At 49.5% G+C, this 17,163-nt stretch overlaps 1 protein-coding gene across 1 annotated transcript; it reads right to left on the bottom strand.

The window, feature by feature from the left end:
- LOC119303063 (putative linoleate 9S-lipoxygenase 3) lies at positions 1-3,741 on the bottom strand. The gene is made up of 6 exons (XM_037580154.1): positions 3,473-3,741; positions 2,854-3,152; positions 2,527-2,749; positions 2,019-2,443; positions 1,153-1,832; positions 1-1,063 (listed from the first exon to the last, which is right to left on the bottom strand). The coding sequence occupies exons 1-6, from the start codon at positions 3,666-3,668 to the stop codon at positions 292-294; spliced, it is 2,595 nt and encodes an 864-aa protein (XP_037436051.1). The 5' UTR covers positions 3,669-3,741; the 3' UTR covers positions 1-291.
- Between the last annotated feature and the right edge of the window lie 13,422 nt (positions 3,742-17,163).

The raw sequence follows: 17,163 nt of genomic DNA on the forward strand, positions 1-17,163 counted from the left end.
TTTGCCAAGAAAAAAACAACGGAGGGTTGGATACTATTTTTGGCGAACAGAGGGAGCATCGCAACATCGACTTCATTATTGGACAGAAAAGAAGGGAATTTTTCTGTACACGACGATGCATTAACCGGTAGGCAGTAGCCAGCTGAGCTTCCGCATGCCGATCGGACCCGTCGTGCACACACGCATTATTGCCTTATTACTGAGATCATGGCAAGCATATGCACCGGCAGAACACTCACACTAGCTAGTAGCTAGTATCCGGTGCAAGCAAGCAAGCAGAGATAGAGGTCCTCAGATGGAGATGCTGTTGGGGATGCCCCTGGCCGTGAGCCCCTCGGCCTGGCCGGTGTGGTCGGAGGTGTTGGGGTAGAGCAGCATGTAGGGGAACTTGGCCGGCCCGGTGCGGTTCTTGAGCCGCGGGTCGCCGTTCATGGCCACCACCTGCTTCTCGATGCCCTCCAGCCTCGCCCCGAACCGCCTGAACGCCTGCTGCGCCTTGGCGTCCGACGTCCACGCCGGCGTCTCGTGCTGCCCCAGGTACACCTCGTCCGAGGAGTGCTTGGACAGGATCTCCATCAGCGAGATGCCCACCAGCGCCTGGAACTGGTTGGTGATGGTGAGGATGAAGGCCTTCTCCGGGTCGCGCTCCAGCAGGGCGTACTCCTCGCTGCCCGGCACCGGCATCGGCCTCCGGCTCGCCGACGGCTTGTTGGGGTGGTAGCCTGAGTACGGGTACTGCCCGAAGTTGACGGCCGCGTGCAGCGCCGACCCGGTCCAGATGATGGTGGCGCAGGCCTTGATCAGCTCCGCCACGGTGTGCATCTTGGGCCACCACGCCGCGTCCTTGAGGTCGCCGTGCCCGACCTCCCGCACCTCCTTCCACCACGCCTGCAGCTCCACGTCGCCCTGCAGCACGCCGTCGTCCGGGTAGTAGATGGTCAGGTACTCTGTCACCCACTGCTCGATCGCGTGCCAGACCTCCAGCCCGTCCGCCGCGTACGGGTAGTCCTCGATCAGCAGCCGCACCTTGTGCGGGCTCGATGGGTCCTCCACCGCCATGCCCCTGCACCATCAAGATCGATTAATCATTAGCACCACGTAAGGTCCACGTCATTTCTCATTATCTATTTTGTCAGTATTAGTTCTACCCACCTCTTGATCAGATCGTCGGGCAGAGCTTGCTCGGTGAAGTTCCAGTTCTTGTAGACCATGGAGGACATGGGCATGGCGTGCTTGCGCGGGAACACGGTCATCTCGATGACGCCGCCGGCGTTGATGAGCAGCCCCCGCGCCCGCGCGTTGATGTTCATGGTGTCGCGGTAGTGCGGGTGCAGGAGCTTGTACACCGGGTGGGTCACGCTGAGCTGCCGGTTGGTGGCGATGACGAAGGGCTCCATCACGGCGTGCGTGTTGAGCCAGTGGCTGATCAGCTGGTGCCAGCCGTAGTCGTTCACGGAGGCGTACGCCTTGGCGAGCTGCCATATCCAGCCCTCCACGCCGGCGTGATGCGGCGTGTACACGGTGCTCTTCGCCGTGGTCAGGTCGCCCTGGATCAGCGGCGAGCTCAGCTCGATGGCGACCGGCGCCAGCGTGCCGTCCCCTCGCCGGAAGAGCAGGGTCCTGGTCGCGTACACGAAGCTGCCGTCGAGGTTGTTGATGTCGACCAGGAACGGCATCAGGTTGTCGTGCTGGTCCACGATGTAGAGCCTGTTGTCGGCGAGCGCCTGCTCCACGGTGAGGCCCTCCAGGCTCTTGCCGATGTGCGCCTCCGTGATGGTGCTGGTGTGGTCGCCGTACTTGCTCGGGTCAAGTGTACTTTTGGGAGGGAACTCCTGCACGCAGTCAAATAATGGTACGAACGACCAGTGAGCAAGGTGTACTTTTGAATAGTACTCCCTCCGTAAACTAATATAAGAGCATTTAGATTACTATTTTAGTTATCTAAACGCTCTTATATTAGTTTACAGAGAGAGTACTTGAAGTTGCTCAATGGTGGGTAGATGGAGTGGGTGACTGACCGTGAGGCGTTTGATCATCATGGGGTTGACGCCGGCGAGCATTTCCCTGGCGAACTCCTCGTCGGTCATCCATGCCTTCTCGTCGGCTTTGATGATCTGCGGCTTGGGGAGCTTGAGGAGGAAGTCGCCGCCCATGGGGATGAGGTCCTTGACGAGCTGGAGCGGGAAGCGCTTGCGCACCTCCTCCAGGGCGGGGATGTTGGGCAGCTTGATGCCGCCCTCGTAGAGCTTGAGGATGTCGGCGAAGGAGTCGAACTCGCCGGGGGAGAGGTCGACGTAGGTGCGTATGGCCGGTATGATGCCGTCCACCAGCGCCTTGAGCGTGTAGCCCAGGAAGTCGGACTGCTTGAGGTGGCCGAAGAGCTCGTCGCGCGGCACGTAGACGTTGCCCACCAGCGGCAGCAGCCGGCTCTCGTGGTCGGGCTCTGCGCCAGCCATACATGCGGATCGTCAGATCAAGTGCACACTGCACAGACGTTAATTACCGGGGGAAAGGAAGGGGACGCACTGGTGGCGGAGGGCTTCCGGCCGGTGCGGCAGCGGCGCGGGTAGGGGAGGTCCTTGGAGCCGCCGAGGACGTCGCGGGTGTCGCCGAGGTCGTTGTAGACGTCGTAGCGGTAGACGCGGTCGTGGTCCTCGTAGGGCCCCTGCTGGTCGTCGCCCCTCAGGTTCCGGAGCTCGTCGTCGCGGTACGGCTTCAGCGCCGCCGGCATCTGGTGCGGCAGGTACGTCTGCGCTCCCCAACGGACACGGCCGGCCAGTTAGTCAGTTAGAGAATGAGCAAGGAAAATCCATGGGATCATGGATACTACTCAGAGTGAGATGGGATACTCACGTCGTTGGCGAAGAAGACGCGGTTGTAGCGGTACTTGGCCTGCGGGTAGACCCAGGAGTTGGCGACGAAGACGATGGTGCCGCGGCCGGGCACGTTGTCGAGGGTGATGGTCTTGAGGAAGAACTCGGCGGCGTGGTTGTTCTTGACGATGATGGCGCCCGGCACCCCCAGCTTGTCCACCGACCAGTCGAAGGTCACCGCGAACTTGTTCTCGCCGGTGGTGATGAAGGGCAGGTTCGTCGGCAGCAGCCACTGCTCCAGGTTCGCCTCCGCGCCCACCTTCCCGCGGCCCCCGTTGTCTGCATTACACGTCTCTTATCAGTTAAATTTTTACTAAATGCGTGCGTCATGTCACATTACGACATAAAGTACTCTTGAGCAGTAGTATATCTATATCGTTCTGCTTCATCTCAAGAAGAGTGTGGAGTCCGTTTTTGCCCGCGTCTCTCTCAAGGTCAAGCATACATACATGGTGATGCTGCATGTCATTTTTCTCTTCTGATGTTCAATTACCCTCTGCTTTTCACTCATTTCGTTCGTGTGATCTGCCGTTTTTATGTAGGAACGAGCTACGAATTGCAACGTGGGAAGATCAATGGATCGAGTGGCGAGTGCTCACTGTGGTCGACGTGGGTGGAGCTGATGAGCTGGCAGGTGACGCCGCGGCCGAGGAGCTCGGTGACGCCGTCCATGACGGTGGCGCCGAAGTCGTTGAAGTCGAGCGCGTTCTTGCGCATGAGGACGACGGAGCCCTTGAGGTGAGGGCCGCGGAGGCCCCCCGTCAGGTCGCTCACGATGCCGCCGACGCCGAACATCTTCGGTCGATCTACGGGGGCACTCTGGGGCTGACTGTGGCACGCTTGTGGTCAGTGGTGCTGGTGTGTGAGAGCTCCGAGAGCACCACGGAGGCTATTTATAGACGCTGCGCGAGAGGGAGGGTGTGACTGAGCACTGTGGGCGTTGGATTCCGGCCGGGGTCTACAGTGGCCGTTCGATTTGATAATTCAGGGGATCAAGATAAGATCTCAGTGTGTATGTGCTGCGTGCATCGGGATGGCAGTGGGCTGATTATTGTGGCATCAAGACAAATGCATCGGTTACGATTGTGTACATACTACAGAGGATGATGGATTGGTGACAGGCGGGCAGCTGGGAGATGCATGGAGTGGCCGTCCTCCCATTTTTCTTGGCATTAGTTTTGCGACGTCCATCCCATCCGTTTTACTCTGTGCACTGGGTTTGTGTATGTGAAGCTACATCTAGCAGCGGCTTTTCGAGTCTGGAGAAGATCAATTTCTAGTTTGAATTTGTTGTCACCAACCGATCCCCTGAAATTTTGAGGAAACGGCCGAGTACCCTTTAAAGGAGTACTTTTGCTCCTCTATAACATATTCTTCTTTTTTGCGGGTGTATAACATGGTCCTTTTCAACGGCTGAGCAACTCCAATTCACCGACCCAAACAGACGAGTACTGTATTAGATGTGTGTGGAGTGAATGGATGATTCATCTATAGAGATTGTTGATGCTCTTGTAAAAGATACTATGATGATCACCTTGAAATAAAGAGTATTTTGATGTAAAAAAGGTCTTATATACTATTTAAATTATCAGATTTAATAATAACTAATAAAGTCTCATCTAACTTCTACACTAGTTTATTTTACACAAAGATCCATGCGATTTTTTGGATTGATTTATTATTTCCATTTCTAATTTAGATCTTATGTTTGTCGACTTTTACATCGGGCACAACTACAGTTCCACATTCATCTATTGTTTCTTTTTCATTATTATCTTTTTTCACGCCGCCTAGCAGCACCCAATTGTGTAGCGAGGTGCAACTGTCATGCGCAACCACACGTCCATTGGTTACGTACAACTGCAATTGCTCTTCCGTAATTTGTAAGCAACTGCATGTTCACCGATCATATGCAAACTATAGTTGCACGCCCATGTATAGATGCGCAGTTGCTATTGCATGTCCGTTAGATATGCGCAACTGCATATCCATTGGCAGTGGCGGAGCCAGGAAAGTTGAATAAGGGGGGCCAAGCGTTGATTAGCTTTGTTGGGGAGGGCCGGCCTGTCAAATTACACTATTTTAACAGGAATTAATCACTTATTGACATGCATATTAGCTTGAATTCAAGGATGTTAGGGGGGCCAGGCCCCTGCTGGCACCCCTGCCTCCGCCACTGTCCATCGGATGCACGCAACTAAGGTTGCATGTTCGTGTACCTATGCCGTAACCGCATGTCGTCCACCGGTACTGTAGCCGCATGTTCACCGATTGCGTGTCCGCGGGCTGAGCACAACTACATTTATGTATTTTTTGAAAATAAACACAATACGTAAATATACATTTACATATCAAGAAACAAAAAATATAAAGAAAATAAAAATGAAAGAAGAAGAAGAAGAAGAGACATATCCTAAGTAAGACTTAGCTAATTTTCATCTAGATAACAGCCAGCCACATCCTTAATTAGTATATTTGATTTGATGAATGGAGGGAGTCAAAAAAATATTCACGTATCAAGAAACAAAAAAAAAACTACAAAGAAAATAAAAATGAAAGAAGAAAAATAAAACACGTCTTAAATGAGACTTGGTTAAATTTCATCTAGATAATAGTTAGCCACGTACCATGTCAAGTGAATTCTAATCTCAGCGTCAAGATGACCATAGGCTGATCTGGAAATTAGAAGAAAAAAACTGACAACCCAATGGTGGTTACGGGAACGGGTTCCATGTAGCGCCGTGCAACACGCGGGGGTAGCCGGCGTGCATGATGCATGTGTGGACCCTCTGTGGGCAGGGAGCCTCCGTCCCTTGCCGCCGCGTAGCTCCTGCGCACGCGGATCGATCACTGGTGCCACCTACCGCGCGCGACGAGCGACGTGGTCCGTCCGGGTCGTGCTCCACGCGCGCGCCGCGTCCAAATAATTTAAGCTCTTCGTACGTACTACGTGCCGCCAAAGTGGGCACATCATTTTTCGCAAAAAAATGTGGGCACACAAGCACAAGCACATGCGCGAGCACGAGTTTGTATCGCCGTTTGACGGACAACGCCGGCTCAGCTCGTACGTGGCGATCGGATCCACCGGAGAACGGGCCCTTGGGGGCGCACCTATATTAATCGGCAATCAAGTGCTCGGCCAACCGCCCGTACAGCTTTTTGAAGATGGCACACGTAGAAGCGATCACCCCCTAGCCTTGGGATCAAACATATCATATCTTGCTATCACACAGTTTATTTCGCGTGGTGCTATCCGGTGCCAGGCGATGCCACCTACTCTAACACTCTGCGTTCCTACTTTGGCTCATTGGTGGATGAGAGATCGTCTCGTTTAATTAACCTTTAGGTTAACGTCGAGCGGTTATTAGCATAAAGTAGCCGTACTGGAATGCGCTAAGTACCTTCTACGGTAGTACTACCAGGGATCAGATTAGAACTGGTGGAGTAGACGATGTTTTACACTTTTACTGCTGATGCTTTTGACGGGTTACGCATTTACTACTACTCGTTGATCGATATAGGGCCGTTTTGTGGTCGCATGCTGACTATGCGTTCCGCCCGCGGGGCCTCGTGTAGCCGTGTTGCATGTGCACCTTGCATCGATCAAAGGCGCATTCATTGGCACATGCCCTGTCTCGGGCAATGATTTCACGGAAGAAACACGAAAAAAGAAACAGGCCGATGGAAGGTACTGTAGCACTCTCTTTTTATTTACTCCCCATATTAGATTTGATTGAAGCCAAATTTATAAAGCTTAACCAAGTTTGAAAAAGACAATATGAACATTTAGAGTAACAAATTTATATGATTTGAAATATATGCAGTAATGAATTCAATGATATATATTTGATGGTGTATATATATTTTTCTACGAACTTGTTGAAAGTATATAAAGTAGACGATGGTGACTCCCTGAAAATGAAATAAAGGTCTCCCTGTCTAGCCTCCGTTTCGGCGGTGCGTCTAGTATCGTTGATGGGCATGTGGAGGTGTGTCTCCGGCAGATCTATCTTTGATGGATTTGCTCGGATCTCGTCGTTGTTCGTCTATGTTTGTGTGTCTTCGGTTTGGATCTTTCCGATCTACGTTATTTTTCATCGGCGGCGATTGCCGTTCTGGGGTGCTGGTCCTATGGGGCCTTAGCACGACGACTTCTCGACTGTCTACTATAACAACTTATGCCCGACTCTGGCGATGGAGGAGTGATAACGGCGGCGCGCCTTGGGCTCGCTTCGGTGCTTGTAGTCGTCGCTAGGTGGTTTACGGATCTGGATGTAATTTTTATTTCTGGTGTTCGTTGTACTGCCATGATTGAAGATGAATACATTGAAAGTTTTCCGACAAAAAAAGTATATAAAGTTTGACTTTAGACAAAACTAATATGCGGACTAAATAAAAAGGAAGGAAGTATGTAGTAAGGGCATCTCCAACACCGGCTCTCAAACCACTCGCAAGCCAATTGGGTCAGCCTCTCGTTCAAGCAGAGTAAGGAGATCACCCCCATTGCTGCCGGCTGGCAGGCTGGCAGGCAGACGGAGGCAGCCCTACGGACATTGAAATGGAGGGCGCGGCCAACGACAAGCTGGCGCCACCCTCCTCTTCGGTCCATGCCGGCATCACCATGGGCGAGGCCCATGCTCACTACATTGAAATGGTGTTGGCCGAGAAGGAGGCCTTGTTCCTGCAGGCACATGCCGACCAGTACAACCTTCGCCTCCTCGACGAGCACCGACGAGCGGAGGAGCAACTCGTTGTCGGCACGACGATCACGTCCGATGTGGACGTGGCCGAGCAGGAGGCACTGGTCGACCGACATCGCATCGCCTCAACATCCGCCGCGAGTGCTGGCGGTACTGCCAGCATCAGGCGGAGCTAGAAGCCGCCTTCAAGGAGATCGATGAGGCGGCGGACGAAGTCTATGCAAGAGCTAGGACGAGGACAACGTTGACAGCTCCTCCATGCCCGCGCCCCGCTACCATGATCATGAAGTCGACACGTCCATGGGTGCCGCTGACAATGAGGAAGAGTAGAGCATGGGAGGTCATCCGCTCTTAGGTCCGAGGAAGGCCACCACTCTTTCACTCCCGCTGAAGCCAAGCTTGAAGGGCTCGTCATCGTCGTCCGATTAGCCACTGGCAGGCTGCGTAGGCGAATGCGGAGCTTCATTTTCCGGGGCTCATGGCCGGCCGAAGATGTGGAACGGGCGTTGAGAGCCATTTTAGGCTAGGTTTAGAGTCCGGTCTAGTTCAAATATGTAGAAAACCATCTGGTTTTATAACAAAATTTTCTAAGTATGGATGAATATTGTTCGGGTTGTTTAAATATGGATCAAATTTGTTGCCATTTGGGCCAGCCTCTCGTCCAAGCAAAATAAGGAGATCATCGCCATTACTGCCGTCTGGCAGGCAGACGAAGGCGGCCCTACGGACGTCCAAATGGAGGACGCGCCAACAACGAGCGGGCGCCACCCTCCTCGCTGGTCCATGCCGGCATCACCATGGGCGAGGCCCATTCTCACTACATCAAAATGGTGTTGGCCGAGAGGGAGGCGTTGTTCCAGCAGGCACATGCCGACCAGGAGTACAACCTTAGCCTCCTCGACGAGCACTGACGAGCAGGGGAGCAACTCGTCGCCGACATGGTGATCACGCCGGATGTGGACGTGACTGAGAAGTAGGCGCTGGTCAACTCATATCGCACTGCCCCGACATCTACCGCGACCGCTGGCGGTACTGCCAGCATCAAGCAGAGCTAGAAGCCGCCTTCAAGGAGATCGATGAGGCGGCGGACGAAGTCTACACAAGAGCGAGGACGAGGACACTGTTGCCAGCTCTGCCATGCTTGCGCCCCGCTGCCACGACCATGAATTCGACATGTCCACGGGCGCCGCCGACAGCGAGGAAGAGTAGAGCATGCACTACAAAAAAATACACCTCCATGATGATACGTGTTTGTCATAGTAGGTCACGTTTTCTATCATGCATGTACATCCATGACGATTTTATGACAGAATCAAGATAGTCATACCTGTGCTGTCGTAGAAGTGTTCCATGACATTACCAAAATTACCATCACGGAAGTGTCCACTTCCATGACGATAAATCGCACATCATAGAATTGCTTTCGTCAAGGGTAACCGACATGTGGCATCCACCGTAATGGGTCGCCGTTAAGCTATCAGGTTCTGGTTTGGACCCGATAACCCATTAACTGTTGGCAATCGTTGCGTGGAAAACAAAAAATTCTACGCAGACGCAATATCTATCCATGGAGATGCATAGCTACAAGAGGGGAGAGCATCTTCATACCCTTGAAGATCACTAAGGGGAAGCGTTTAACAACGCAGTTGATGTAGTCGTACACCTTCACGATCCGTCCCGATCAAGTACCGAACATGCGGCACCTCCGCGTTCAGCACACGTTCAGCTCGATGACGTCCTCGCCTTCTTGATCCAGCAAGAGGGGCAAAGTAGTAGATGAGTTCTGGCAGCACGATGGCGTGGTGATGGTGTTGGTGAAGAACAATCTTCGCAGGGTTTCGCTAAGCACAACAAAAACTATGACGGAGGATAAACTAGAGGGACGGGGTTGCCGGCACATGGCTTGGTGTATCTTGATGTGTCTTGGGTGCTAGCCCTGCCCGTCTATTTATATGTTGAGCCCCGGGGTCGAAACTTGGAGTAAAAGCCTCCTCAAAGTCGGGTTTGCCCGCTAGCAAGAGTCCTTCTCGGACTTCCAAGACCAGACGCCATAGTCCTTGGCGTCTGGCCCATATGCCATGGGCCTCGGCGTCTGGCCCAGGGCTAGACGCCAAGGTCTCTAGCATTTAGCCCCCTGGCCTCCGCAAAACTCCTTTTGCACCGACCTAAAGCCCCGTGGGCTTTACCCCTTGGCCTAACCATATCATCCTATATATCAATCTTTACCTCCGGACCATTCCGGAGCTCCTTGCCATGTCCGTGATCTCATCCGGGACTCCGAACAACATTCGGTCACCAACATACATAACTCATATAAAACTATATCGTCAGCGAACGTTAAGCGTGCAGACCCTACGGGTTTGAGAACTATGTAGACATGACCGAGACACCTCTCTGGTCAATAACCAATAGCAGAACCTGGATGCCCATATTGGCTCCTACATATTCTACGAAGATCTTTATCGCTCAAACCTTTATGACAACATACGTAATTCCCTTTGTCCATCGGTATGTTACTTGCCCGAGATTCGATCGTCGGTATCTTCATACATAGTTCAATCTCGTTACCGGCAAGTCTCTTTACTCGTTGCTTAATACATCACCTTGTGACCAACTCCTTAGTCATTTGCTTGCAAGCTTACAATGTGTATTACCGAGAGGGCCCAGAGATACCTCTTCGATACTCGGAGTGACAAATCCTAATGTCGATCTATGCCAACTCAACAAACACCTTCGGAGATACCTGTAGAGCATCTTTATGATCACCTAGTTATGTTGTGATGTTTGATAGCACACAAGGTATTCCTCAGTATCCGGGAGTTGCATAATCTCATAGTCGAAGGAATATGTATTTGACATGAAGAAAGCAATAGCAATAAACTGAATGATCAATATGTTGGGGAACGTAGTATTTCAAAAAATTCCTACGATCACACAAGATCTATCTAGGAGAAGCATAGCAACGAGCAGGGAGAGTGAGTCCACGTACCCTCATAGACCGAAAGCGGAAGCGTTTAGTAACGCGGTTGATGTAGTCGAACATCTTCACGATCCAACCGATCCAAGTACCGAACGCACGACACCTCCGCAATCTGCACATGTCCAACTCGGTGACGTCCCTCGAACTCTTGATCCAGTTGAGGCCGAGGGAGAGTTTCGTCAGCACGACGACGTGGTGACGGTGATGATGATGTTACCGGCGCAGGGCTTCGCCTAAGCACTACAACGATATGACCGAGGTGTTAGCTGTGGAGGGGGGCGCCTCACATGGCTAGGAACAATTGATGTGTGTTCTAGGGGTGCCCTCCCCACGTATATAAAGGAGGGAGAGGGAGGGAGGCAGCCTAGGGTGCGCCCAAGTAGGAGGAATCCTACTTGGGCCTCTAGTCCAATTCGCCCCCCTTACCATATTTGGACAAGGGGAAAGGAAGGAGGGGGGGAGGGGAAGGAAGTAGGAGTCCTACTTCATACTTTCCTTTTCCTCCTCTCCTTTTCCTTTCTCCCCACGTGTAAGCAGCTTCACCGAGGTCTTTCTTTGAAAAACTCCTTTCAAAAACTCCTTTATGCTTTCCAGAAAATTCTACATCATTTCTGATCAACAATATGTCATTCACATATACTCATCAGAAAGGCTGTAGTGCTCCCACTCACTTTCTTGTAAATACAGGCTTCACCGCAAGTCTGTATAAAATTATATGCTTTGATCAACTTATCAAAGCGTAAATTCCAACTCCAAGATGCTTGCACCAGTCCATAGATGGATCGCTGGAGCTTGCACATTTTGTTAGCACCTTTAGGATTGACAAAACCTTCTGGTTGCATCATATACAATTCTTCTTTAAGATATCCATTAAGGAATGCAATTTTGACATCCATTTGCCAAATTTCATAAAATGTGGCAATTGCTAACATGATTCGGACAGACTTTAAGCATCGATACGAGTGAGCAAATCTCATCATAGTCAACATCTTGAACTTGTAAAAACCCTTTTAGACAAGTCGATCTTTGTAGATAGTAACACTACTATCAGCGTCCGTCTTCCTATCGAAGATCCATTTATTCTCAATGGCTCCCCGATCATCGGGCAAGTCAATAAAAGTCCATACTTTGTTCTCATACATGGATCCCATCTCAGATTTCATGGTCTCAAGCCATTTCGCGGAATCTGGGCTCATCATCGCTTCCTCATAGTTCATAGATTCGTCATGGTCTAGTAACATGGCTTCCAGAATAGGATTACCGTACCACTCTGGTGCGTAACGTACTCTAGTTGACCTATGAGATTCAGTAGTAACTTGATCTAAAGTTTCATGATCATCATCATTAACTTCCTTACTAATTGGTGTAGGCATCACTGGAACTGATTTCTGTGATGAACCATTTTCCAATCCAGGAGAAGGTACAACTACCTCATCAAGTTCTACTTTCCTCCCACTCACTTCTTTCGAGAGAAACTCCTTCTCTAGAAAGGATCCATTCTTAGCAACAGATAACTTGCCTTCGGATCTGCGATAGAAGGTGTACCCAACAGTTTCCTCTGGGTATCCTATGAAGACACATTTCTCCGATTTGGGTTCAAGCTTATCAGGTTAAAACTTTTTCACATAAGCATCGCAACCACAAAATTTAAGAAACGACAGCTTAGGTTTCTTGCCAAACCACAATTCATATGGTGTCGTCTCAACAGATTTAGATGGTGCCCTATTTAACGTGAATGCAGCTGTCTCTAATGCATAACCCCAAAATGATAGTAGTAATTCGGTAAGAGACATCATAGATCGCACCATATCTAATAAATTACGGTTATGACGTTCGGACACACCATTATGCTGTGGTGTTCCAGGTGGCATGAGTTTGTGAAACTATTCCACATTGTTTTAATTGAAGGCCAAACTCATAACTCAAATATTCGTTTCTGCGATCAGATCATAGAAACTTTATTTTCTTGTTACGATGATTCTCTACTTCACTCTGAAATTCTTTGAGCTTTTCAAATGTTTCAGACTTGTGTTTCATCAAGTAGATATACCCATCTCTGCTCAAATCATCTGTGAAGGTCAGAAAATAATGATACCCGCCGCGAGCCTTAACACTCATCGGACCGCATACATCGGTATGTATTATTTCCATTAAGTTAGTGGCTCGCTCCATTGTTCCGGAGAACGGAGTTTTAGTCATCTTGCCCATGAGGCATGGTTCGCAAGCATCAAGTTATTCATAATCGAGTGATTCCAAAAACCCATCAGCATGGAGTTTCTTCATGCGCTTTACACCAATATGACCTAAACGGCAGTGTCACAAATACGTTGCACTATCATTATCATCTTTGCATCTTTTGGCATCAATATTATGAAAATGTGTATCACTACGATCGAGATTCAATAAACCATTTATTTTTAGTGTATGACCATAGAAGGTTTTATTCATGTAAATAGAACAACAATTATTCTTTGACTTAAATGAATAACCGTATTGCAATAAACATGATCCAATCATATTCATGCTCAACGCAAACACCAAATAACATTTATTTTAGGTTCAACACTAATCCCGAAGGTAAAGGGAGTGTGCGATGGTGATCTTATCATCCTTGGAATCATTTCCAACACACATCGTCACCTCGCGCTTAACTAGTCTATGTTTATTTTGCAACTCTTATTTCGAGTTACTACTCTTAGCAACTGAAGCAGTATCAAATATCGAGGGGTTGCTATAAACACTAGTAAAATACACATCAATAACATGTATATCAAATATAACTTTGTTCACTTTGCCATCCTTCTTGTCCACTAAGTATTTGGGCTAGTTCCGCTTCCAGTGACCATTCCCTTTGTAGTAGAAGCACTCAGTTTCAGGCTTAGGTCTAGATTTGGGTTTCGTCATGGGAGTGGCAACTTGCTTGCCATTCTTTCTTGAAGTTCCCTTTCTTTTCCTTTGCCCCTTTTCTTGAAACTAGTGGTCTTGTTAACCATCAACACTTGATGCTCTTTCTTGATTTCTACCTTCGCTGATTTTATCATCGCGAAGAGCTCGGAAATCATTTTCGTCATCCCTTGCATATTATAGTTCATCATGAAGTTCCAGTAACTTGGTGATAGTGACTAGAGAACTCTATCAATCGCTATCTTATCTGGAAGATTAACTCCCGTTTGATTCAAGTGATAGTAGTACTCAGACATTCTGAGCACATGCTCACTGGTTGAGCTATTCTCCTCCATCTTGTAGGCAAAGTACTTGTCAGAGGTCTCATACCTCTAGACTCGGGCATGAGTCTGAAACACTAATTTCAGCTCTTGGAACATCTTATATGCTCTGTGGCGTTCAAAACGTTTTTGAAGTCCCGGTTCCAAGCCATAAAGCATGGCGAACTAAACTATCAAGTAGTCATCATACCGAGCTTGCCAAACGTTCATAACGTCTGCATCTGCTCCTGCAATAGGTCTGTCACCTAGCGGTGCATCAAGGACATAATTCTTCTATGTAGCAATGAGGATAATCCTTAGATCATGAACCTAGTCCGCATCATTGCTACTATCATTTTTCAACTCATTTTTCTCTAGGAACATATCAAAATAAACGAGGAGCTACACCGCAAGCTATTGATCTACAACATAGATATGCAAATACTATCAGGACTAAGTTCATGGTAAATTAAAGTTCAATTAATCATATTACTTAAGAACTCCCACTTAGATAGACATCCCCCTAGTCATCTAAGTGATCATGTGATCCAAATCAACTAAACCATGTCCGATCATCACATGAGATGGAGTAGATTTCAATGGTGAACATCACTATGTTGGTCATATCTACTATATGATTCACGCTCGACCTTTCGGTCTCAGTGTTCCGAGGCCATATCTGCATATGCTAGGCTCGTCAAGTTTAACCCGAGTATTCTGTGTGTGCAAAACTGGCTTGCACCCGTTGTATGTGAACGTAGAGCTTATCACTCTCAATCATCACATGGTGTCTCGGCACGACAAACTGTAGCAACGGTGCATACTCAGGGAGAACACTTATACCTTGAAATTTAGTGAGAGATCATCTTATAATGCTACCGTCGTACTAAGCAAAATAAGATGCATAAAATATAAACATCACATGCAATCAAAATATGTGACATGATATGGCCATCATCATCTTGTGCCTTTGATCTCCATCTCCAAAGTACCGTCATGATCTCCATCGTCACTGGCATGACACCATGATCTCCATCATCTTGATCTTTATCAACATGTTGTCACATGGTCGTCTCGCCAACTATTGCTTTTGCAACTATTGCTATCGCATAGCGATAAAGTAAAGCAATTATATGGCGCTTGCATCTTATGCAATAAAGAGACAACCATAAGGCTCTAGCCAGTTGTCAATAACTTTAACAAAACATGATCATCTCATACAACAATTTATATCTCATGATGTCTTGACCATATCACATCACAGCATGCCCTGCAAAAACAAGTTAGACGTCTTCTACTTTGTTGTTGCAAGTTTTACGTGGCTGCTACGGGCTTCTAGTAAGAATCGTTCTTACCTACGCATCAAAACCACAACGATTTTACGTCAAGTGTGCTGTTTTAACCTTCAACAAGGACCGGGCGTAGTCAAACTCGATTCATCTAAAGTTGGAGAAACAGACACCCGCCAGCCACCTGTGTGCAAAGCACGTCGGTAGAACCAGTCTCATGAACGTGGTCATGTAATGTCGGTCCGGGCCGCTTGAGGGAGTCCTGGATTAGGGGGTCTCCGGACAGCCGGACTATATCCTTTGGCCGGACTGTTGGACTATGAAGATACAAGATTGAAGACTTCGTCCCGTGTCCGGATGGGACTCTCCTTGGCATGGAAGGCAAGCTAGGCAATACGGATGTGTATATCTCCTCCCTTGTAACCGACCTTGTGTAACCCTAGCCCCCTCCGGTGTCTATATAAACCGGAGGGTTTAGTCCATAGGACAACATATACAATCATACCATAGGCTAGCTTCTAGGGTTTAGCCTCTATGATCTCGTGGTAGATCAACTCTTGTAATACTCATATCATCAAGAACAATCAAGAAGGACGTAGGGTATTACCTCCATCAAGAGGGCCCGAACCTGGGTAAAACATCGTGTCCCCTACTTCCTGTTACCATCCGCCAACACACAGTTCGGGACCCCCTACCCGAGATCCGCCAGTTTTGACACCGACATTGGTGCTTTCATTGAGAGTTCCACTGTGTCGTCACCACAAGGCTTGATGGCTCCTTCGATCATCGGTAGCGATGCGATCCAGGGTGAGGTTTTCCTCCCCGGACAGATCTTTGTATTCGGCGGCTTCGCACTACGGGCCAATTCGCTTGGCCATCTGGAGCAGATCGAGAGCTATGCCCCTGGCCATTAGGTCAGATTCGGAAACTTAAACTACACTACCGACGTCTGCGGTGACTTGATCTTCCACGGATTCGAGCCCGTGTCAGGTGCGCTGCACAGTCACGACGAGCACGACGTAACTCTGCCGTCGGACAGTGTTCGGGAGATCGCATCTGCAACTACTCTGACTGTCAATCCGGAGCAAATCGCGCCATCCGAGAGTGGAGGGATAGACCCCGCCATGGAGACCGCACTCTTAGTGGCGATGGAGCCGGATACTGACTTCACCCGTTACGAGAGCCGTGTCGCTGAACCACTGGATTCACCTCCGGCCACGGACTCCGAGCCGCTTACATCCGTGCCCGTCGAATCCGACTGGGCGCCGATCATGGAGTTCACCTCCACGGATATCTTTCAGCACTCGCCCTTCGACGATGTGCTAAATTCATTGAGGTCCCTCTCCCTGTCAGGAGAACCTTGGCCGAACTATGTCCGGCTAGAATGGGATGCGGACGATGAAGAAATTCGCTGCCCACCAACCATCCACTTAGTAGCCACTGTCAACGATTTAACCGACATGCTCGACTTCGACTCCGAAGACATCGACGATATGGAAGACGATGCAGGAGACGAGCAGGAACCACCGCCCATAGGGCGCTGGACCGCTACCTCATCATACGACATATATATGGTGGACACCCCTAAAGAAGGCAATGGCGACGAGACAGTGGAGGATGACCCCTCCAAGAAGCAACCCAAGCACCGACGTTAGTGGCGCCGCTCTAAGTCCCGCCCCAGCAAAAGTAGTGATACCGACACAGGAGATAATAACACTCCGGATAGTGCCGAGGACAACTACAATCCCCTCCAGCACGATGTAGAGCCGGAGGATGAAGAAGCGATCCCTCCAGAGCAGGCAGCAGATGGAGAACCGGAGGAGGACAACTTCATGCCTCTCTCCGAAGACGAGGCGAGCCTCGGCGATGAAGAATTTATCGTGCCTGAGGACCTCGTCGAGCAGGAGCGCTTCAAGCGCCGGCTTATGGCCACAGCAAATAGCTTGAAGAAAAAGCAACAATAGCTTCAAGCTAATCAAGACTTGCTAGCAGATAGATGGACCGAAGTCCTTGCGGCCAAGGAATACAAACTCGAGCGCCCCTCCAAGAGTTACCCAAAACGCAGGTTGCTACCTCACCTCGAGGAGGAAGCATTGAAACCTCATTCACCAGTGTACG

Source organism: Triticum dicoccoides, chromosome 5A, assembly GCF_002162155.2.
Source record: "Triticum dicoccoides isolate Atlit2015 ecotype Zavitan chromosome 5A, WEW_v2.0, whole genome shotgun sequence".
Classification (NCBI taxonomy): Eukaryota; Viridiplantae; Streptophyta; class Magnoliopsida; order Poales; family Poaceae; genus Triticum; species Triticum dicoccoides.

Excerpts from the sequence above, each read along its gene's own strand:
- LOC119303063 (XM_037580154.1), bottom strand. The coding sequence starts at position 3,668 with ATGTTCGGCGTCGGCGGCATCGTGAGCGACCTGACGGGGGGCCTCCGC. Across the intron at positions 2,750-2,853 it reads GCGTCTTCTTCGCCAACGAC|ACGTACCTGCCGCACCAGAT; the intron begins GTGAGTATCCCA and ends TGGGGAGCGCAG. Across the intron at positions 2,444-2,526 it reads CCGGAAGCCCTCCGCCACCA|AGCCCGACCACGAGAGCCGG; the intron begins GTGCGTCCCCTT and ends TGGCTGGCGCAG.